Here is a 23,068-nt window from a genome sequence, read left to right on the forward strand (position 1 = left end):
GCCTCTTAAAGGGAGGGCTCAGGCAGCATTGTGGGTGGACAGAGGTCTCTAGGGAAACTCACACCCATTTCCCTCTGAAGCAAAAAAGTAAATTCTATTAGTTCCAACCAACCAGGACTTTTCCTGTGCCAGACATCCTGCCATGAGGAAATTTTAGAGCAAGGACTCCCAGCATGCCGCCCTTCTGTAGGAATGTGAAGTTGGGCTTCCTTTCTTTCCTGATCTGTGCGGAAAGGAGCTTATTACCTTTGGGGACAGATGCCTTTTGGTTAGAAAGAATTGAAAATAAATAAAACACTCTGGGAAAAGGTGAGTCTAACCCCCTACCCCCACCCCTCAGACTTAAACCTAGAAAAGACGGGAGAGGGAAGGGAGAAAACACCTAAGCCAGTTCAAGCCCGGGCTGGGGGTTGAAGGCTAGAGAAAGAGATCTTTGAGCACAGAGAACTGGAAAGCCTTTGAGATAGCAGAGCCCCACTTGGATTTGGCCTGTGGTTCAACAAGTTAAACAACTGCTTGTTCTGTGGGCTGGAGTGTCAAGACAGGCAGACGTCCTCATTGACAAAGAGCTTGCTGTGTTTGTCCAGCCCGAGAACTTTTCAATGACTGTTTGTCTTTCTAGTCCAAATTGAGGGTTGGGGCTGGGTGGATCGCCGGTTTGGCTGTTCCACTGCTTTCAGCCTTGCCTGACAGATGCAGGGATTCCCCAGGATGGGTTTAAGTCTTTAAGATGGCCAAAGACTGGGTAGCTGTACCCACAAAGTGAATCTGATAAGGAATGCAAATATTTTGGGGGTGGGGTGGGTTATTTCTGAGCTTCTTGACTAAGAAATGTGGATAGCCAGGACCAAATGATAGAAAAGATTTCCCCGCAATCTGATGAATTTTACATTAACTTTGAAAAACCAAGCTACGGCTTCCAAATGGGTGAGAAGGTGCAAGCCATATGAGGTTTAGGGATTCCACATCACCTCGGGCATACCAGGAGCTAAGCACCTGCAAAAACTCCCTCTCCCATCAGTTCCAACACTTACAACTCAATTTTTAACCTGCTCACCTCCCAAAGGACACCCAGCCCTCCTTCTCGCTAAACTTAATTAATTAATAAGTTTAAAGAAAATGATGGGGGCTTCTCAGATTTAAAAAATTTCAATTTCTGGCATGAGACATGTTCGAACATTGGCTGATGGAAAGGGTGGGTAACTCTACTTGCGAAGAGACCCACAAATAAGTTACAGATAAAAATCTAGTTGGAAAATGATGTTTTTTAATATTTTTCATCACCCAGGATATATTGTTTTGCTGTAAAGAGGGATAGTTCTCAGCAGAATTCTTTCACTTGCAAATTTGAAAATAGTCAAAGAAACACTGAAAAGCTCTTCAGACCAGCACTTTCTTTCACTCATACATTCAGTCCATACAGTCTTGCCGTACAAACATGTTAGGAAATCATTTAACTAGTAACTGTCTTTTCTTCCCAAACAGGCTCAAAGTCAGAAAATGAGATCCAAGACTTCTTTGGTGATGAGGAAACGAATACGGCTCTACCGAAACGCCCTGAAAGAGTCAAGTAAGTTAGTATCCTCATTTGAATATTGGTCTGCTGAAGTTATTTTTTAAGTAGGAAGTAAGTTACTTTTGTATGTTTGTTGCTGTTGTTGTTGATTTTTTGTTATGTTGGTTGTGAGTTTGGGGTGTTTCTTGAATTCCAGTGAAACTTAAAACAACACCTTAGTGTTTGATGCATTTGCATACAAATCAACAACACAACTTCTCACCAGCAACCAGCTAATCCCCCTCAATGTCTACTCATCTGGACGTTCTAGAATTAATATTTGACGACTCTCTCATTGAAACAACAACCCCTGACCTTCTGCAGTTCCACTGTCACATTATTCTATGACATATTCATCTTGAATTCATTTCCGGACGATTTGATTGGAATGAGGTTTGACATGTATTGGCTTCCATGAAAGGAGCAGACTTTGATCTTGGTGATGGGGTTTACATGATATGCATCATCTTTACCAGGGACACCAGCCTTCTGCAATGTGGCAGCCACGATGTTCCCACAATGTGGTGTCTGAACGGGAAGTGACTGACAGCCGCTCTGTCAGGAATACCTTCATTGTGAAGAATTTAATTTAATATTCCATTTAGAATAAGCATATGATTTAGGGCTGAGAGTTCCCCTTCTCAGGCATCTAGACCGCCTCATTCCAACTACACCACCAGCTGATGGTTGCCTCCAATACCAACAACTGCCTTGTTGATAGGAAAAGCAACCTTCTTAACAAAAGCTAAATGGACAACTTATGAAATGACTCTCTTCTATTATTTTGGGAGGATTTGATGGCAGAATTCTCTAGGGAAATGTGGTTATTATGTAAATTCTGTTGTTTTAATTCCTCAGTGCTGTTCTGGAAGATCCTTTAACCATGTTTACTAATCATTTGTCAAAAGGCGGTTTGTTTGGAAATTAAATTTTATCCAAGCATATTTTCTTTCATACGTACTTCCACTAATGATAATTAAATCCCAAACTTACATAGCAGAGGGGAGGAGTATCTTCCTTTATCTTCAAAATCCTGATAGGTCTCACCTCCTCTTATAATGTGGTCATGGACCCATAGAAGGCTTCAGGGGCTTAAGGTATTTTTTTTTCCCCTTAAGACTAGAGACAGCTTCTCACTCTAGGAATCTTGAATTCTGCCTACAAATAGCCTATGAAAGGATTTGCCCCCCCCCCCCCCCCCGCTTTGGGTGTAACCCTAGCTAGAAAGAGAGAAGAAAAGATTAAACCAGTGACTTTGCAGACCCAGATGCAGACTATTCAGCCAACAAGGTTAGTGCTTGGCCAGGCTCTGAGCAGTGGCCCTCAGTTTTTGGGATCCTGGCTCTCAGCATAACCTGCAAGAAATCATCACTTAGCACTGGTGAAAAGATCGAAATAGAAAAAATAGCCCAGCTATTGACTGTATGTCTCTCTCATTTTTTTTTTTCTCTCCAAGGAAGAGAAATTAGACCTTTGCTCACTTAAGCCAGTGATGTGAGTTGCTATGGCAGATGGTAGGGTCACCAAATATGTTTCTATCCAGCAGGACTAGAAAATCACTTTAATTTATGATGTTGCTTTATCATGGCTGGAGTAAACCACACTTAGGGCATGATTCAGAGGTCTGGAGGGATGTTTGGAGTCTGGTGGTAGAACTTACTCCAAACAGGCTCCTCTGAAAACCAGCAGTGCTTCTTGAAACTCTGCTGAAGATCTCTGAGCTGCAGAATGTATCTTTTCTTTCTGTATATCAAGCAGAAATGTGGACTCAACAATGCTATACTCCCCTAGCATGGTTAGAAAGTAGACTGCTCCAGTCAAGCATTTGGTATTTGGGGTAAGTGTGGAGAGATAACTTTCTGAAAGAGAAATTCTGAGCATTACTGAGGGACAGCACCACTCAACCTGCCCAGTCAACAGTCAATGGAACCTGGAATCCTTGCTTCCTGGGTTCTGAAAGACTCAGGGGAAGAGCCTTGAAAACTAAAATATGCCTCCCTGATTTCGGTGCCCTACCTGTCATCTGTGACCAGCTGGATGCTGCTTTGGGGTTTATTTTAGAGAATCACCTTGAAGACCCTTATGTTATCAACCCAAAGGTCCCTCTTTATAAATAATAGTGAGTAAAATGTTTTTTCCCTCCCTATATCTGTCCCTGGGGAAATGTCCCTCTGGGAGAATGCATGGTCCCATTCTGTGTTTAGCCAACCAAAGTGTGAACCACGTGGCTCCAAGGCACTTGCAAAGATTAAGCAACCTTAGTGACCTTAGGCCAACTGACCCCTGACTTCTCAAGAAGCATCTACCCAGGATGCATCCAGATGTTTTCAGTGCTTCAGGAGAAGACTGCATCTGGGAAAGAGCTCCATGGGGCCGGGTTACTGTCCATGAATTTGGCTGAATCAGATGCATCTGCCTTTTCACTGTTGGCACAAAAAGTCACACACATGTTCAAAGCTTTTCACTGGTAAAATTATCAAGAAACACTGTGGTGTAGTAACAGTTTCTGTATGTAAAACCTCTACTTCTTATCTCTGGCTTCTGTGGAGGTGCTTCGAATTCCAGGGGTGGGGGTGTCCACAAACTCAGATGGTTAAAAAAAAAAAAAGCATCTTTATTTTCACCACCTTCTAATGGAATGTTATATGCTGAGTGTGGACAACAAACAGAGGATTATTAATGTTCACCAGGCTTGCCAGGGTTCCAGGAGAGTCCACAACCAAAGACCAACTTGAATACTCCTGTTCTGTGCTGTTATTCAAAGCTTTTGACACAGATGGGGTCACAGTGTGTATGTATACTGAGTGGTTCCTCTTTGTGCAAATCAGTTTTAGTGGAAAACAAAGTAGATGGTTAGTTTGACAAACAACCCGAACGTTAGGTTGTAGATCACCTACTTTTGATTGGGAAAGAAAATATTCTAAGTGAAATAAAATAATTTAATTGCTGGACTACTGCCCCTACACTGAATGAGGCCTGAATGCTACAGGAGGATCTAAGTTCTATGTTGATAAATGGTTAGGAGAAAGAGCCTTTGGGCCAGAGGTCCCATAAAGGAAGACATTGGTTTTGTTTTTGGATTATGTGTTTTCAGAACCCGTCATGGGTTCATGGGTTCGCCTAGACCACTGTACCATTCAAAAGACACCTTCTCCATGGGACGCCTTGAAACCAGCGCTTTGTGGAAGGGAAAATGGGGGGCGGGCAGATGGAAAGGAGGCACCTGTGGGCAGAGGGGATAAAATCCAGCAAGGGAGAGTGTGCAAGAGGGTGAAAGCCCAGGAAAGGAGACGAATTCTTGAAGGCCAGTCTCAGCACCACTGGGTGGAAGCCCTTGGTTTCAGAGCAGAAGGGGTCCGGCTGTCAAACGCTCTCCTTCAGCTGCTTCTTTTTTTAATGCTAACGCAGCATCTATTGGTAGCTTGCTTAAGCTCTTCCGGCCGGAGGAGCAGAAAGACCCGGACTTGTCAAAGCCGAGGGAAATCGTTGTAGAAGTTAATCCCTCACTAAATTGCGGCCCTGAGCAAGGAACAATGCATTAAATGAAGAAAGTCTCAAAGACTCTGCCAACCATTATACATAAGTTAATTATTTTAAAAAATTTAAAAGAAATCCTTATTGACTGACCAGGAAATGTTTAAGAATAGTCCTTGGTGCTGGGGGTGGCTGAGGCAACTCAGTCAACTCCATCAGAGTTCCCTGTAACCTGTCCAAACGCCTCACCCCCTGCTAGGGGAGCCGGGTCTTTTACCCAATCCTTAAAACTTCTCTTAAGTCTTTCACTGCTTTGAGGGCGCTTTCTGTGGCCGCCGGGGAGGCCGGAGACAACTTAGGTTGGCATTTTCGGCTCCTGACTGCAAGGCAGGCTTGAAGACTAGCAGCCCTTTAAAACGCCGGGTGCTGCAGCCGGCCCCAGCCGGTCTGCTCAAACAAAGAACCGCTCCCCCCCCCCCCCACCCCGCCCCCGTTGAGGCCACACTTGGCTGGGCCAGGACTGAAGGCTTCTTCCACCGGCCGACCCTCCACCCCAAGACAGCGGAACCCGCAGCCCGGGAGGGCGTCCGGGGAGAGGAGGCGGCGGCTGGCCGTGGCTCTCACAGCCCGGCCGGTCAACGTGGCCTCGGCTCTAGGCAAGCTAGCAGAGGACAGGCTCCGGCCGCAGGCAACAAGTGCCCGAGGGCGCTCAGGGTGGAAGCGATTCCCGAGACTCGTTTCCCAGGGGCAGGACCGCAGACGGACCGAGGGAAGAGACCTGGGGTCGAGGAGCCGCCCTCCTCGCTGCGCGCCCCTCGCCTTTGTCTCTGTGGCCCGTCGACCTGAGGCTCGCTGTGATTCGAGGCCGGGAGGAAGGATCCCTGGGCCCTCTCCCGGGGGCGGCGTGGATTCAAAACCAGCTTCTCCTAGATCATCGCCGTCTCTGGACCATTCCTGGGGCTCGGTTCCGGGCCCGATTCTAGAGTCCGCCCGTCTCTGAGTGTTCCAGGCACCCGGGAAGAGGGGCCGACAAGGCTAAACGGGAAAAATGTGGAGTGGAGGGAAAAGAGAGGAGGAGCGGAGGAGAAAGGCTCTAAGTAGGAAGGCGAAGTGTGTTCAGAGGGCTCGTGGAACTGAGAGCGAGAGCTGGAGAAAGAGCGAGAGCGTGAAAGCTGAGCGACACAAGCTAATTCGGAGAAAGCGAGAAAACAAAATTAGGGGCAAGGGCTGCTAGCCCGGGAGCTCCCCTGCTCTCGGCCTCCTAATCTGCAGCCGCCTTTCCTCCCCGGATCCCCGGCCCTCGCCTCCCGACACCTGGGACCAGCTGCCGAAGCAGGCAGCCGTCCCCGCGCGCCCACGGCGGCCGGGCTGGGGGCTCCGGGCCGCCCGGAGGACATGACGCACATCGCAACGGCCCCTCCCCGAAGTCGTGGTGACTGGAGGCAAAACCCAGCCTCGCTCGCTTCCGAGAGCGCGGAGGCCGAGCCGATCTGCCCGGCTGTCGGGAGCGAAGCGGAGGGGGCTCCAGAGCAGAGAAAGGAATCCGCGCCCGGGTCAAGGCGCATGTGCAGTAGGAGCGCGAGGTGGGGGCGGGGCGGGGAGCCGCGCAGCTGTGCCTCCGAGCGTGTGTGTCTGTGTGTGTCCCCCGAGCAGAGACCTGTCATCGCTGACGTCGGGCCGGGCCGCGGGCCAATGGGCGACCCAGGCGATTGTTCCTCTCGGCGGGCCCGGGCCGCGGCCCGAATCTCTATTCACTTCCTCACGCGCCCCGCTGCTGCCTCTGCAGTGTAAGGGATTTCAAGTAGACATTAAAGACCGAGAGAGAGAGGAAGAAAAAAAAGTCACAACCCAAAACTCGGGGGCGGGGGGGGGGGGAGAACTTCGCAGAAGTTGTTTGTGATTGTTCTCTCCCCTCCGCGCTTTTAGGTGACGGTGGCCTGAGTGCCCCGACCCAAGGAGCTCCAGGGAGCCCCGGCCGGGATGCAGCAAGCCTCCTTCTCTCAGCCGATCTGGGCGCTGAAATTCGTATATGTGGCCGGGGCGCTCGGGCACCACCGCCGCCTACAACATCGCCACTTCCCCCACCTCCACCGCCCCCCCACCCTGGGGAGCTGGCCGCCAAAGCGCACTCGGAGCTGCCGGTCGGACCCCTTTGGAGCAGAGCCCGCCCCCCCCCCCCCCCAGCAACCCACAGCCTCAGCTTTGCGCACCCCACAACCCCTTCCATCTACCCCGCCGGCACAATCACTCTCCTGCTCACGAAGCGGCAGGGGGCTCTACGAAACAGCCGCCCAGCCGGGCCGCGATGGCGGCGCTTGCCCCGCGTTGTCCACCCGGGTCGCAAGCGCCGCCGTCTGACTCTCGGTCCCGGCGCTGACCGCAGAGGCCGCGGTGTGGCTGGGCCGGGCCTGCCCCCTGGGGCCCGGCAGAACGCTCAGCCCCCGCCACACGTTCTCACTCGCACTGTTTGTCTCAACAACAGGTAGCAGCTCCGGACACCATGGCCCCCAGCTCGCTGCCGCCTCGAGCCCCTCGGTGTTCCCGGGCCTTCACGAGCAGCCTCCCCAGGCCTCCCCTGGCGGCACTCTGAATGGACTCCTGCGTCTGGGGCTCCCCGGAGACATGTACGCGCGACCTGAACCCTTCCCGCCGGGACCTGTGGCCCGCAGCGACGCCCTGGCAGCTGCCGCCGCCCTGCACAGCTACGGGGGCATGAACCTGACCGTGAACCTCGCCGCGCCCCACGGTCCCGGCGCCTTCTTCCGCTACATGCGCCAGCCCATCAAACAGGAGCTCATCTGCAAGTGGCTGGCGGCCGACGGCCCGGTGCCCCCGCGCCTTTGCTCCAAAACTTTCAGCACGATGCACGAGCTGGTCACGCACGTCACCGTGGAGCACGTCGGTGGCCCGGAGCAGGCCAACCACATCTGCTTCTGGGAGGAGTGTCCGCGCCAGGGCAAGCCCTTTAAAGCCAAGTACAAACTTGTAAATCACATCCGCGTGCACACGGGCGAGAAGCCCTTCCCCTGTCCCTTCCCGGGGTGTGGGAAAGTCTTTGCTAGATCAGAAAATCTCAAAATACACAAAAGAACTCACACAGGTCAGTATTCGGCACTGTTTCGTGCGGACCCTCTGGGGGAAAAGGGGGGCCTCCTTGGGGCCTTCCAGCTGGATTTCCTCAAGTTCCACCTGGGGGGAGGAGGAATATTTTGGTGCTTCCGTGAGCCAAGTTCATAAAATATTAATTATGCCCTTCTATTAGAGTCGCAGAAGTTTCCTGAGGCTGTGTGTGGAAAGGATAGTGTGAGATTTCTGCTGGAGGGGGTGGGGAGGGTGCTTGGGTTTCTGTGTGTGCAAATGTGTGGTCCCTGCTTATCGAATTTGCTATTAAGGCATTCTAAAGGGCACCGTTCATCAGAGTTGTGAAGACACAGGAAGAGTCTGTTTTCCTGGTCCCTTTGGAATTGTGTGGGGAGCAGTCCTATAGCGGTCAGCCTGACAACCTGACCGCCCCCTGGATGGAGAGCTCCCCAGCCCCTTCGTGCCTTCTTCAGGAGTTGGGAGTCTCGTGGGCTAACTTCACCTCTATTTTGAAGCCGTGGCCACCCAGAGTCCGGATGTTTCACAGACCCTTTTGCTTTAGCAGAGACCCAAGGAGACTCATCTGCCTTAAATGTCATTTACTGAGCTGTTAAGTGAAATGGGGACATGTGTCAACAACATCTGTTAGTTCTAGTTAACAGAAAGGAAAGGAACGAGCTCAAGAGCCTGAAAAGTTGAACTCCTCTGGCCAGAAGCATCTCTAATTAATGCAATTGCAAGGAGAAAGTTTTCACACTTCCCAGAACAGCCTGTGAAGTTATATTAATTAGTTTAGCAGCCAGGGTTTTCGTTCTCCTTAGCTAGGGTTTTCTTGCCCTGCCTCCTCAAAGTTTATGAAGTCAACATCTCTCCTCCTCCATTTTGGGGACGGGAGAAGGGGACGTACGGAAGAGACAGAAAGGATGAAATAAGTTTCAGCTTAGTGCCCCTTTCTACTCCCTGGCATTCTGCCCTTCCTCTATTCTTGGTGGAAACATCAGCAATTATCAAAGAATTCCCCTAGGCTGGCACTGCCCAGGAAAAGAAGCTTGCTAAAATCCCACTCTCTCCCCCCCAAACCCTGCAGTCTTGGGGAAGGTCTTCGTCAGGACACTGGCACACTCGGAGGCAAGAAAAGTTCACTGTTAGTCTCCTACTTTATTTCCGGAAACACACGGTTTATCCGAGCTGCTTCCAGGATCCACCCCCCGCCACAATCTCGTGCAAGAGTTTGTTCCCCGCCCCCTCCGATTTTTATCCAGGGGAAGAAGGAGAGGAGTGAGACCCAGATCGCCGCCCTCAGGCTCGCTATTCATGGAGCTGGCGACCCGCACCGCGAAGGTAGACTCGCGTCCTGAGCCAGAGAAGGAACTCATTTTTAATGACAGGGGGTTTTAAACAAACAAACTTTTACTGCTCTTTGCCGGCCTACTGTTTGAAGTCCGTGAAGCAGAAAATGGTTAAATTCTCAGTGCAATCGACCTACAGCAGAGAAGCAAGTCCAGTGCGCCCGAGCTGGCTCAGGTTGCGTCTGTTCACAACAGAATTCTAAGTACATCCTTTCCCTTTCTACTGGCAGTCCTGATTCATTAGCACGGAGTTGAAAAAAAAAAATACAGAGCTTCTGCCCTGGCGTTTCCCTCAAACCCTCCTCCTAAGTAATGAAAAGAGGAGAAAAACAACAACGACAAAATGTTTCTGAAATGGCAATAGACCTCACTACAAATTATTCATGAAGACAGTTCTCGATTCAACAGGAAAATAATTGCCTTTTCAAATATTAATGGCGTTTCATTTCCTTGAGTCGCGGGAGCGGCAATCAGGAGCCGCTTTCTTGGGAGTTGAGATTTTCTCGGATCCGAATGCCCGGCCCGGCTTCAGAGGCAGCGGCTCCGAGCCCACTCCGAAAGCTTTCTCTTCGCGGTGGTCACAGCGATCCCGGAACAATGGTGCTGCCGCGAGGGAGACGCGGGCCGGCTGCCCGGCGCCCTTCCCCGGACCCCTGGGCCGGTGGCTCGCCCCACTTTCCCAGGCTGACGGTAGAGGGAGGCAGGGCTGGGATCCAAGGCAGAGAAGAGAGGCCGCGCCGGGGCCGATGCTCGGAGATCCCGGCCCAGCCACAAGTGCGAGAAAATGGCGCTAGCCGAACCGCCCCGCCGCTGCCTAACTTTGTCGGGCGGGCCTGGGGCCCGGGCCGGGGAAGGAGGCCTCTCTCGGCGGCTGAGCCTCTGGGAGGAGACTGCCGGCCTTTCAGGACTCAGCCTCAGGCCCAGGCTGCTCGGGGCGGGCTGCCGGACCCCGGCCCAACCCTGCTTCCCCACATCCATCCACCCACCCACCCACCCAGGGCGCAGCGCCCAGATCTGGCGGGAGGGAGCGGGCGGGAGGCTGCTGTTGGGTGTAGGGGCGGGGTGGGGTGGGGTGGGGTGTGCAGTTAGGCGAGGAGTCCGGGGCTCCTCCTGCGGCTGCGGAGAGGCCGGGCGGGCGCCGGGGCGCGGCCTCCCCTGGGCCTGCGAACTACCAGCCTGCCCGTATCACCTTCAGTGCCCTGCTTTTTTCGCCTCAGTACTCGTCTGGGACGAAATCATTATTTCTGTTTTACGTGAATGTTCAACAGGGCGCTCACAAGATGGATTGGGGAAGGAAGCAATATTGGGGGTTGCAATCGACCTCAAATTCTATTTGTCCTCTGTTGTCTTGGCAAGTCTTGCTTTCTTTTGCAGGCCCTGAAATACATGGTTTCTGTACGTGATTTTAGAAAGAAAAGACGGAAGGAAGGGAGGAAGAAAAGTTGTAGTTTTGCAAATGCTGACAGGGAGCAGAAGGGAGAAAAGGAGAGGCATCTCGGGACACTGGTTTATTCTGCATCATTCTCCTATTTTTTTTTAAATAAAATTATACAAGTGTGCCGAGAAACGGCAGATGCCAGCAGCGCCCAGTGTTTCCACTGAACTAACAATACTCCTGCAGTGGGAACTCACAGCGGCCGCGCGGTGAGGGAGCCTTGGGCTTCTAACCCGCTGCCGGGCGGAGGCGAGGGTTGTGCGCAAACCTCTGGGTCAGCCTAAGCCTCCACGGGACTCAGGAACAGGGGCTTTGTTTATTCAAACCTGCCCCAAAGCACTCGTCTCTCCTGGAAGCGGCGGGAGAAGGACCACAAAGGCAAACAGTCCTCCAGCCGCGCATCCCTTCCTCCTTAGCCAGACGCTCGGTAGCCTCTCCCTCAACCCAGGGCGCCCGACAGCCTCCATTTGTTTAAAGCGCCGGACATTGCTTCCCCTCCTTCCCGCAGCATCTGCAGCTCCTGCAGAAAACTGGGCTTCCGGATTCTTGCGGTCCCTTCCTCCCCCAGACGCTAGCGAGTCCAGCGGGCTGTGGGCTCCCAGGCTGGGTCTCGGTCCGCAGCCAGTATTTCCACCCTAACGCGCGCTCGCGCCTTCCCGCGGCTCCACAGGGCATCGCACCGCGGAGCCGAGACCTTCCGGGTCTACGCCGGCTGCCCGCTTGCCCTCCCGTCCACCTAGCCAGGCCTGGCTTGACCGCAGCAGCTGCGCTCATGCTGAAGCCGCCGCGACAAGGGTGCGATCACTGGAGAGGCCACAGATCCCGCTCGGCCCGGGCAGAACCTGCCTCGCTGGTTTCCCTGCTCGGGCCCGGGAGGCCGGACCGTGGGCCGTGGGTGGTCTCTGGAGGCCGCTCGACCTCTCACAGTCAGTTTGGCCTGGGAGAGACGGCTGCCCGAGGCACAGTCTCCAGGAGGCCGCTGGAGCAGCGTAATAAAATATTATTGCTTGCGCGCGTATCTGGAGGGATCCCGGACAGTTTAGGCAAGATTTGAAGAATGCTGCTAAATGTTTGCCCTCGGGGGGTAAAGGGGAAGGGGAGGGGGCTCCATTTCCCGTAAAAATCGCGACTGAAGTGAATCATTTCTCAGAATACCTTTCCCTGCAGCTCGAGTGCGCATTGGGCACACGCCGTGTGCATCGGCTGCGCATCCTGAAAGTATCCCATCGCCTTGGCCTTTGCACAAAACCTACTTTAGGAAACGATGTGGGCCAGGACTGGATGTGTGCGGGGTGGGCCGCTGGGCGGGGAGCGGGGGGGCGAGCAGAGACGTTTGGCTGGAACAGCAACTTTAAATTGAGCAGATGCGAGCTCCACAGTCAACTCTCTTCTCCGGGCAAAGGTGCTTCTGGCTCCGAGTGGAGAAAATTTGGAGGAAAACAACCGGAGTGGCTCTGGATATTCCCAGGAAGGCAACTGGACTAAGATGGAGTCTTTGTCGCTCCTCCTCCCTCCCCTCCCCCCAGGCCCAGGCGGGAGAGGGGGAGGGCCGGAGGCTTGCAGGGGAGAGCTGGCGGGGCGCTCGGAGTCGGGGGGAGGGGGTGCCGGGCCTGCTGCGCCGGGGAAGGGGGTTTCTGAATTTCTGTGTGTGGCCCTCTTCCCCAAAATGGAAGAGAAAGTGGGGAAGGGGAAGGACGTTGCCACGCGCACTAACGTCTCTGCGTTGCCTCCGCCAGGGGAGAAGCCCTTCAGGTGCGAGTTCCAGGGCTGCGAGCGGCGCTTCGCCAACAGCAGCGACCGCAAGAAGCACTCGCACGTGCACACGAGCGACAAGCCCTACACGTGCAAAGTGCGCGGCTGCGCCAAGTGCTACACGCACCCCAGCTCGCTGCGCAAGCACATGAAGGTGCACGGGCGCTCGCCGCCGCCGCCGGGCTCTGGCTACGACTCGGCCCCGCCGTCTGCCCTCGTGTCGCCCTCGTCGGACTTCGGGGGTCGCGAGCCCCCGGCGGCCTCCTCGGCGGCGGCGGCGGCGGCGCGGGGCGCCGACCTGAGCGAATGGTACGTGTGTCAGGGCGCGGGCCCCGCGGCGGCTGCCCCCGCGGCGCCCCCAAGCCCCGCGCCGCCGCCTGGCCCCGCCGCCGCCGCCGCCGCCTGTGCGAGGGTTGCTGCTGCGGGTGCTGCTTCCGCTCCGCAGACGGGCAGGTCTAGGCCGGGCTACTGAGGCTGGAAGAGAGAGTGAGGGAGGAAGCCAGGGGAGCGGGAAGGGAGGGAGGTCACCACTGATCGGGGGCAGAGCTCACCGAATATGCCAGTATAATGTCCATTGTCTCAAAATATCAATAAGGTACCACATGGATTGTGCAGTCACATCCAGCTCCCTGCCCACCCACCCAGATGCCCTCGACTGAGGAGCGTGAAGCCGGGGTTGGGGTAAGGTAAATGGAGAAAGAGGCAGAAGGTGAAAAAAAACAGAAAAAAACAAACACATCTTAGGCGAGTTTCCGAGCAATCTTGGCAACTGCAGGTGGCAAAAGTAAGACCACAAAGCCCTGTGTGTTCACGGAGTGGGAAATGTTTTCCCCGAGGCCTGGGGCTCTGCGACTGCGACCCCTACTCCCTTCCCAGCTCCCAGTCGGAGCCTCCTCGGAATTCCTGCGCGGGAAGGTGGCAGAGGAAACTCACGAGCCCTATGTCCTCTCCTGTTTTCTTCCTCTTTTGCCTCCCTACACTCCCCCTCCCCCAGCTGTTCAAGTCCCAGATGGAAAGATTTCCAGCCACTTCTGTAAAGGACAAGAGAGGGAAGTGGGGGTGGGAGTGTGGGAGGGGCGGTTAGGCTCCTGCCCTGCGGATCAGGGGCGCCTCCTCCGTAGGCTGGCCCGGGCACAGTCTGCGGCCTTGGCTGCAGCTGCGGCCTACGTTATACACCGGGGCTAGGAGAGAAGGCCCAACTCGGGACACAACAGAGTGTGCTAAAGGGGCTTTGGGAGCCAATGCTCTGAGGACTCCACAGACCAGTCACGCTCCCCCCACGCCCCACCCTGGTCCAGGAGCTGGCTGTGGAGTCTTGAGGGTGCTGGGCGGTTGGGATGCAGAGTGGACCAGTGACGTCATTGAGTCTAGGCCTCCGCAGCAGAGGGGTCCCGCCTGGGCGACAGTGTCCGGGTGCATCGCAGCAATTCTCTGATGGTCTTTGTCAAAAAGCACACAATGTTGGTTTTGTTTAAAAGGGGGGAGGGGCTCGTGGGACAAGAGACAAACTGTGAGAATAAATATTTTGAAGGCAAACACCCAATGGGTCTAGATTGAATGTGTATTTGATGTGCTGGGTACCAAATCCCCTGCAAAAGAAGCAGATGTTGGGGGCAGGGAAAAGGAAAAGTCTGCAATTGTTGCCAAGGGGGCGGAAAGATCAGGGCCGGGTTCCCAGCCAGTTACCCTCTGAAGGGAGGATGGCGCTGCCCCCAAATTCCTGCCAAGATTGGGGGGAGGGGCAGATACACAAGCGAAAAGTTCTGGTAGACCCATCTCAGCCCCTTAAGAATTTGGAGGTAAGTAGAGGTGTGATACTCCTACCTACGGGGAGCCCCCAAAGAGCTCAGTTAAAAAGCTGGACACAGCAAACCAGCCCAGATTCTGCCCCTCTGCTGGCTTGTCTTCTGGTCCTTCCTCTGCAGACACCGCTGGAAGATTGTCACTCCTGCCCCATCGCCATACACTTCCATCAGATAAATAACGTCCTAACTGGAGAGGGACTGTTTCCATGACCCCTAATAAAAACCAGAATCTTCCAAATACATCTCTAGTGAATTCGCCCTTCTGGAAGGGGCTCTGCAGTCCTCTTCCCGCCCTGCCCCCACCACAATAGGGCCCAGAGGCCGTCTGGCCAAGGGCTGGAGGTCGGCTGCAAACGGTTCTCTCCCATCCAGCAACTCCCGCCGCGCCGCCAAGGTGCAGGGGACGTCTGGGGAACTTGCGTCTTCTGAAGATGGTAAAAAAAATGTCCCAGTCTCCAAAGAGGACTCCTTTCTTTCTCTCGCTTTTCTAGGCCCCATTTTTCCTTCCACCCCCATGCAAAATAATGAAATAAAATAAAAAATGCGTAGTCGATCACTAATCGCCTTTAATTTTTCATTTGCTTGTTACAGATGTCCACCGCGTTGCTCGCAAGGTAATCTCGCCCGGCGCAGCTGAGCGCCCGCATCTCGCGCCTGCGACATCAAAGAGGCCGCGCACAAAGCAATGTTTCTTCGCCACGGTGCATCTTCATGGTGAGTTAGGATTTCTATGGCAATGGGCAAGGCGCACTGAAATCCTGAAAGGCCGAGCCTGGAGCCCGTCCAGGCTTTTCATTAAGGACATAATATTTACGTCTAACAGGCCTTTTTTCTTGTGTATACAAGTATATATTTTTGTTTGACGCGGACTAAATCATTTTCATTTAATTTCCGGTAAACAAAACCCACGCGAATGGGCACTTGTTCCCGATCATAATAAAAATGGATAATAATGTGAGGGAAGAAAAGGGCCGCTTGAATCGCCGCTCAGCCCCCTTTGTTTCTGCTTTCTGCGGTGATCAGAGGGCGCATTTGGGTTTGATGGCGAGTTTCTAAAGGCGAGGAAATGGTTTGTAAGAGGGGAAAGAAAAGGAGAAAGGTCTAATCAAACTCGGGTTGTTCAAAGAGTCGGGTTTTGGGGTTGAAAGTGTGAGTTTGACGGTGCATCAGCATGCCGCGTTAGGCTCGCCATGGAAATACGCGCGGGGAGCGGCCGCTTCAAAGGCGGCACACTTCACTGCAGACACTCTATTAAGATACATTTGCACTGACCTTTGCTTTCACGCCATTTAATACTGTCACTGTGCTCTCCAGTATATACTTCCTCCTTAGGACCTGCCTCGCCAGCGTTTAGGGGTTCACCTTGCACTCTGGTGCGGGGGAGGGCGCTTGACACCAGGGACGCTTTCAGGAAAGGGAGGAGCCGGACTCCGCGCATCTTGACTGCGCCCCGAAGAGGCTCCAGGGTCAGGAGTAAATAACTTTCGGGCGAGCTCGGAAGCTTAACAAATGAGCATCCCCAGCTCGGTTTTGTGTGGAGCAGCTCTCCGCCTCTGGAGCAGGTTGGAGGCCTGAATTTGAATGGGACTTGGGGGAAGGAGCAGGAACCGCCCTGGATGAGTCTGGGGAGTTCAGATTGTGCCTTTGGGACATTTCACTCTGGCCCCCAGCACAGCTCATTCGGCCCCTCTGTCCCAGAAGTTTCTCACACACCCCCAAACTTGTTTCTCCCCAGGGTGGGGTGTAGGGACCCCCAGAGGCCTGGCTGGCCTGGTTACAGACTCAAGAGCCCAAGGCCAAGGGGATAGGGAAGATGGAAGGAGAGTTAGAAGTCCATGTTCCCTTAATTGTCTTGTTGTTTATTTTATCCAAGTACCCCTGTGAATAGGGGAAAAATAAACACGGTGGAAAAAAAAAATCAAACAGTGGAGTCTTCTTTAGTGCCAGTCCTTGTGGTTGAATAAAAAGGATGGTCCGCTTTCTATTCAGCTGAGAAATCTTTGAAGTGGGAGTTATTATCTGAGACATTCCTCCTTGTCGTCCTAACAACGCTGATGAAACGGAAAAGGCTCTTTGTCAGCGATTTGTTCTCCTCTCTGTCAAACTCTCTCTGCCCCGTTAGTTTCAAACCGTTTCTAAAGAGATAAAATCTAACTTCTTAAAAAAAAAAATACATGCAGACTACACTAACTGGTAACTTAGGGCTAAGTCCTGCCAAGGGGAAAACAAAAGCATTGCAGAGACATCAGGCCCAGAGCCTGTGGAGGTGTGCAGATGTTGAGGGGGCTCTTTGCCCAGGCTCTGGGACAGGAGGGAAGGAATGCAGAGACAGTGAAGCCACAGCGGAGATACCCTACGCCCACACTGCGGCCCGCTTATCTCTGCTGCTCTGCACTCGGGTCAGTCCAAGTCAGGTCACCTGGGGACCCCTCGAGCTCCCACTATTCTTGCTCCCGATCCTTGGAACCTAAAGCTACAGTGATGCAATTGTTCATATTTCCTGCTCCTTCAAAGACAATCTCAGCTAAAAATAGACCCATTGTGTGTTTCTTCCCACTAGCAGCTATCAGCAAGCCCTTTCTGCCATTAACAGAAAGAAGAGGGGCTTGAGGGAGAGAGACATTTTTATAATTTCCTGTTTTCTTCAGCATCTTGGCAATTGGAGTTCAGAAGGTCCTCGACCCCAAAGTGCATGCAAATGTCCCGCTCCCCATCCCCAGGTGCAGTCCTCCATCTCATCTTGTGCCCAGGAAAGAGAGAGACTTTCACCCCGTCCAGCTTGCCCCAGGCATTTTGATGTGGTTTTAAAGGTGTTTTACATAAAGGAGGATGGTCCAGCCTCCCTACCCCCGTGTGTGCTGACTAAATGATTTGTAAAGAAGTTTCCCCAAGCTGTAACCCATGCTGTTATTATAGTTGCTACAAAATGTTGTCTTATATTGACTTTTATTTGTTTACTGGAGGTCCCCACATGTTTGTTTATATTGCTAACTTATGGGAAAATGTAATGATTACAATGAATGTGAATTATACAGACAGGCAAATGTTTTGTGATCATAATTTACTCACGCAAGAAAGCCTGGCTGAAACCTTAGACTATTTGGTACCCTCTCTACCCACACTGTTAGTGATTTATCATCCGTCCCCTTAGCATCCTTAAATTATGAACTAACTTGAAAGGAAAAAAGTTGTTATGTGTTTCACTGAAAGTGATTGTCGAATGAAAATATAGTTGAAACCTGTGGTTTAATCTGCTGTAAATATGTAAAAATGAATTAAACCCGTGATTCCTTTTCCCTCCAAAGATCTTCATGTACATGGAGATACGTTTCCCTATTTTCTTTGGAAATAAACGATGTGATGTTCCCCTTTCCCTCTGGAATTCGAGTGTCCTGTTATTGCTTCGTCGTCTTGGGAGAGATTTGGGGCCCGCCCAGCAGCATCCCGCCCTTTTCCCTGCCATCCCTCACGACTTCCAGATACATCTCCAAAGTCTAGTCGTTTGGAGCAGCAAAAACAGAAGGGCCCACCAGAGCGGCCCTTCTTAAAGAAGACTTCTCTCGCCCCCACTTTCACCCCAGTAACACTGGCACTCCTTAACTGGTTTCCATCGCGGAAGGGGAAAAGGTAGGCCGATGCTTTTGGTGTGTTCCCAGCAGGGCTGTCTTGCAGTACCGCAACCTCTCACAAACCACATCTAACTTCCTAGAGAGATGCCTGGTACCTGGCAGGAAGAAAACAAGGAAGACAGACGAGAGGGCAGGCTGCCTCCAAGTCTTCCCTAAGCCCCGATGGGGCTCCCCTGGTGGCTCAGACGGTAAAGAATCCTCCTGCGATGCGGGAGAAGTGGGTTCGATCCCTGGGTGGAGAAGATCCCCTGGAGGAGGGCATGGGAACCCAATCGAGCATCTTGCTTGGGAAATCCCACGAGCAGAGGCGCCTGGCGGGCTGCAGTCCACGGGGCCGCGAAGTCGGACACGGCCGAGCGACTAAGCACAACGCCGAACATAAGCCCTCATGAGGGTACTTCGAGCACAGTTGCCCGCAGGAGTCTTCCCAGCGGACGCCGCTCCCGTCTGGGAGTAGCCGGTGCTCAGACCGTTCACCTCCCTCCAGGGAACTGCCGAAAGCCAAGCCCGAGCCCACGGGACCCTTCTCTGAGCCCGGATTGGGAGGTCGGGATTCAGTGAGCTTTAGCATCTGATGGAGAAGCTCTCTCCCACCCCGTCCGGCCACTGGAGAAATCATTTCAGATGTATCAGCACCACCCGAACCACCGGAACCTTCTCCCCCCCTCCCCTGCGGCCACGGAACCTCTGGTCGCCCGCGCGCCGTGCTCCTCCGCTCCGAACGCGCAGGAGTCCGCCGGCCCCTGCCCTGATGGAAGGGAAGTGGGGTTTCGGGGCCCGGCTGGGCTTGAGATGAGCTGAGAGGACAACGGCTCTGGGGCTCTGGGTGCTAGGCTCCCTTCGAGAACACCTCGGGAGAGCCAGCTCGTGGGGCTAGGGTGGCAGGCCCGCAGAGGAGGTGGCGGGAGGGGCCCCGGCGCGCAAAGGTGCCAGGGCGACGCGCGAGTGTGGAAAGGCCGCCCCGGGGGCGGCCCTGGGACCGCCGCGACCCGTCGCCGTCCGGGGGCGACGAGGGGGAAGAGGTTCCGGGCCCGCAGCCCTGGTGAGCGCCCCCTCCCGTCCTTCTCGCGGAAGGGTCCCCCCTCCGGCCTGGGCCGGGATAGAGCCTCTCCAGCTTCCGGGGCCTCTGCGCCCCGCCTCTGCGGGAGACGGCGCTCAGTAAAGCCGGCTCACCGACGGAATCCTTGGGGGAGCACGTGAGCACGAGGAAGGCCCGGGGACCCTGGGCCTGGTCCCGGGCCCGGAGCCTCGCGGCCGCCAGAGGAGCTTGACCCCTCCAGCCACGCCGCCCTAGTCCCGCCCGGGACAGCGCGGGTCGCCGGGGGAGTCTAGCCCGGCCTGCCCCGGGAGCCGAGAGGAGCTGCGCGGAGGGCAGCGGCCCGCGCCCGCTCGCCCCCGCCGCGCCACGCGGGTCGCAGGCGGAGGACCCGGGACTGAACCGGCCGGCTTAGAGATGGAGGGAGAGGACAGCGCGAGTGTGCCGGGCACCGGCCCGCCGCTGCCCTGCGAGTGCTTGGGCTTCCTTGGGAGAAAAGTTGTTTTTGGCAGAAAAGTTGAGTGGTGTGACCTTTGGCAGAGGGTGGTCACTGGTGCCCGAGTGTCCCTGGCTAGTTCACCCTAGAGAAAATCTGTAGGGAAGTTGCCCACCTCTGATCCCACACCGGTAGCCTCGACGGAAGGTTGGGGACGCCTTCGCCTCTTCGCTGCTTCCAATGCGAGCACCACGTGGAAAGTGCCGGTGAGGGGGGAGGACTGGCTAGGCTTGTCCACCCGCGGCCCTGTGCTTCAGTTTCCTTGTCTGCTGAAAGAGAATTTCCAGGAATTGTCTTCACACGTTTGCCTGGAGCAGTAAATAGGATGATCCTTGAAGCCCTTTAGAGTGTAGGTGTTGAGTGCTTGATGTTAACGTTGTTGTTATTAGGACCACTTACAAGACTCCATCTTTCAGACACATCACTTAGCTCCTCCTTGAATCAGGTCTCCAGACCCTCCTAGAAAGCGAGGCGCTTGCAAGGGTCTCAAGCTCCAGAGCAGGGTGTGTCCTTCCAGGCAGCACCTAGGCCAGCTGAGGGTCCGCAAACAACAGGAGTGTGTGCACTCTGAGAGTTCTGGGTGCGGGTGCAGTGTGGGGAGGGAGGAGAGCGCGGACGCAGAGACGCCACTGAGTTTTAAAAGCGCAAGAAAAATGGGAGGAAATCGAGTTCATTTCTGTGCAGAACTAAGCAGGAGAAACCTGATCATCTTAAAGTCACTCCCATGGCTTGTTGAGACCCTGACACTGCAGCCGGCCCACATGTTGATTTTTTTTTTTTTACCATAATTCTGCGTTTACTCTGAATCCAGATGGTGGGCTTTTCATGGCCCAGGTGTGCAGGGCGGGAATGTGCAAGTGGGGGGTAAAAGTGAGCGACCCAGGACAGAGCCGTTTGGGGCAAAAGTCACACAAAGGTGCATTCTTTCTAGGAAGGCATCAGAACCTTTAAGAAAAATCATAGTTTAAAATGCTGAATCCTCATTTGAATGTTGAATCACTTTTTCATGCTGAATTCTCATTCTTGTTCTGAGAAAATTAATAACATCTTTGTCACCAAGTGACTGAGAATCCCACAATAACATGTTCTGCTTGTCAGCAACTTCCTGTCTGGGCAACAGGACAGCATTGCCTTTTTAGTCAAATATCTTCAAGGAGGAAACTGCCTGAGAGTTTTCTAGGAACATTACCAAGTCCAGACCCCAAAATCATTTAAGAGAAACTCATTAGACAACTAAGAGAGGTCTTGGCGTTTACCTCTGAACTTTCCAGTATTCTGCAAACATCCAAAACTGCTGTGGAAGAAAAGAAATGGAGAGAAAGAGAGAAAGGAAGACAAGAATTACTTCAGGACATAAATTGATAAAATATAAATAGGACCAGGGAAATGAACTTGAAACCTGTCTTGCAGTTTTGGCTTCTTTAGATCCAATTCAGACACTGTGTGAGCCAACATGCAAGGCAAAAATATTCATCAATTCAAAACAAGTCCAGCAGGCTGTGCACGCTTTTGAACCTCAGTAATAAATGGGCAGGCTTGAGAAATGTCAGCAGAGAACAGAAACCCAAATTGGGCACATTTCTATGTTTTGTCTGTGCCACATGGTTGTAGAATAATGGGAAGAAGAAATGGGGAAACCCCAACCACAATATTATCAGATGATTCATACAGAAAATCAGAAGGATGACCAGTTTTCTCTTGTCTGCGACTGACTGCCGGCCCGTGCAAGATCAGATTAGCCAGATGAGGATAATGTTCTTTGCCAGAACTGGGGAGAAACTGCAGACAGCTCAAGGTCCTTGGCTTGTGCCACTGCAAGGTCTTGCTCAGGGTTGAGTGGAGGCATCTAGCTTTTGTGAGCTCAAGGATGTTTTCACTAAGCATTATTTTAAGAAGTACACCCAGTATCTTAGTGGGAAGTGTTCCAAGTCACAAAAAACAAGCACATCACCCCAGAAGATTTGCTTATTTCCTCCAAGAGAAGGGAGAACAATTGCCTGATGCACGCATGCAATTCTCAATCACACTGCAACCACTTTCACCTCAGCAAATGTGTTTCAAACCTGTCTTACAAATTTCCTCTACATTTTCTGGCACTGCATTTAGTAAGCAAGGAATTCATAGTCAAATGCTTTGTGTCATTCAAAGAATCTGCCAAATTTCTTACACACACACACACACACACACAAACTGTTATAGACAAACAGAACTTCCTTTAAATGTGAAATATCATTTCATTGTAAAAAGTTTAAAAAAATAAAGGAGCGGTAATCCAACTTCCGGATACTGTTCTGAATTATTTCACCAGACCCTTTTAAAAGGGGATTAGCAGGGCTTTGGGAGCAAAATCCTTCTGTTTTATTCAATCTCCGATTTTGTTATAATTGCGTGTTGTAAAGGCTCTGGAATTAGTATGCAGGCCCCGTCAGGACACAATGCAGGTGCTATTCTAATGGTTCAGCTTTTTAATTAAGAAAAGAGGTAAGAGAATCAAATCATAAGAAACACTTTTGTGAGAGCTGAGAACATTGCAGCGACCGCCTGAATAAAGCCTTTATACCTTCCTCTGACAGGTCAGCTACCACGGCGCTGACTTCCGACCTTTTCAGGGCCAGACAATGGTTCACAGCCTCCTCACCTTGTCCCCACCAAACCTATTCTTCCAGCGCAGACCTTGGGGAAATTGCCTTAAGTAGCTAGACTTCTTAAAAAGATACTGCAATTAGAATAGATACATATCATATCTTAGGGCCCAACCGCTTATCTCCTGTTCTCTGCATTCCTTTTCATGGGTGGGGGAGGGGGAGTTCGGGAGGAACAAATATATGAGGGTGCGGAGAGAATCTATCCTAAAATACCCACACGGGGGAAGCAGGAGCAAGGCCAAGGTGGACACCCCCCTCCCCTCCATCTCTGGGGAAGTAGAACAGGGCAAGTGCAGGAAACGCCAAGTAGGGGCTCCCAGCAGCTCTGCAGGTCTTGGAAGTGGGCTGTTCTCTGAAGAAACGGTTTGGCCTGAACACTCTGGCCTTCCTCGGTTCAGATCAGTTCAGCAGCTTGGCCTGGAGCAGTCCAAATTAGTGGGCGTGTCTTTGTCCTTCCCAAGTTCCTTCAGCTCTCCAGTCACTTCCAAAGAATCCTCACCTTGGAGTAAGACTGTTCTTGCCTATGACACTTCAAGGCAAGTCCCCTGACTGTCCCACCGAAGTCACACTGGAGGCCTTTCAGCCTGAAGACACCTCACCATTGGGCCCTGAGCCGTGAATCCCCCACGATTCTCCCATCCCAGGTTTTGCCACAACTGGGGGCCCACAGCAGGACTCCGAGGGACCCTCCCACTCAGTCTTCCGCAGGCCCCTGTAAAACTTCTATCCATCGCCTTTTCTTCCAGAACCCAGACGGTATGACTGGAGACCTGGTCCAAGGTCAGAAACTCAGGCTCTGCCCTTCCTGAGA

At 53.0% G+C, this 23,068-nt stretch overlaps 1 protein-coding gene across 1 annotated transcript; it reads left to right on the plus strand.

Annotated features, from left to right (window-relative positions):
• Positions 1-28: 28 nt before the first annotated feature.
• On the plus strand, positions 29-17,833 carry ZIC4 (Zic family member 4). The gene is given in 6 exon segments (XM_070466614.1): positions 29-287; positions 289-309; positions 1,486-1,570; positions 7,512-8,129; positions 12,631-12,955; positions 15,043-17,833. Coding segments are annotated over 6 exon segments (1,164 nt in total). The 5' UTR covers positions 29-173; the 3' UTR covers positions 15,044-17,833.
• The last annotated feature ends 5,235 nt before the right edge of the window (positions 17,834-23,068 follow it).

This window comes from Odocoileus virginianus, chromosome 4, assembly GCF_023699985.2.
Source record: "Odocoileus virginianus isolate 20LAN1187 ecotype Illinois chromosome 4, Ovbor_1.2, whole genome shotgun sequence".
Classification (NCBI taxonomy): domain Eukaryota; kingdom Metazoa; phylum Chordata; class Mammalia; order Artiodactyla; family Cervidae; genus Odocoileus; species Odocoileus virginianus.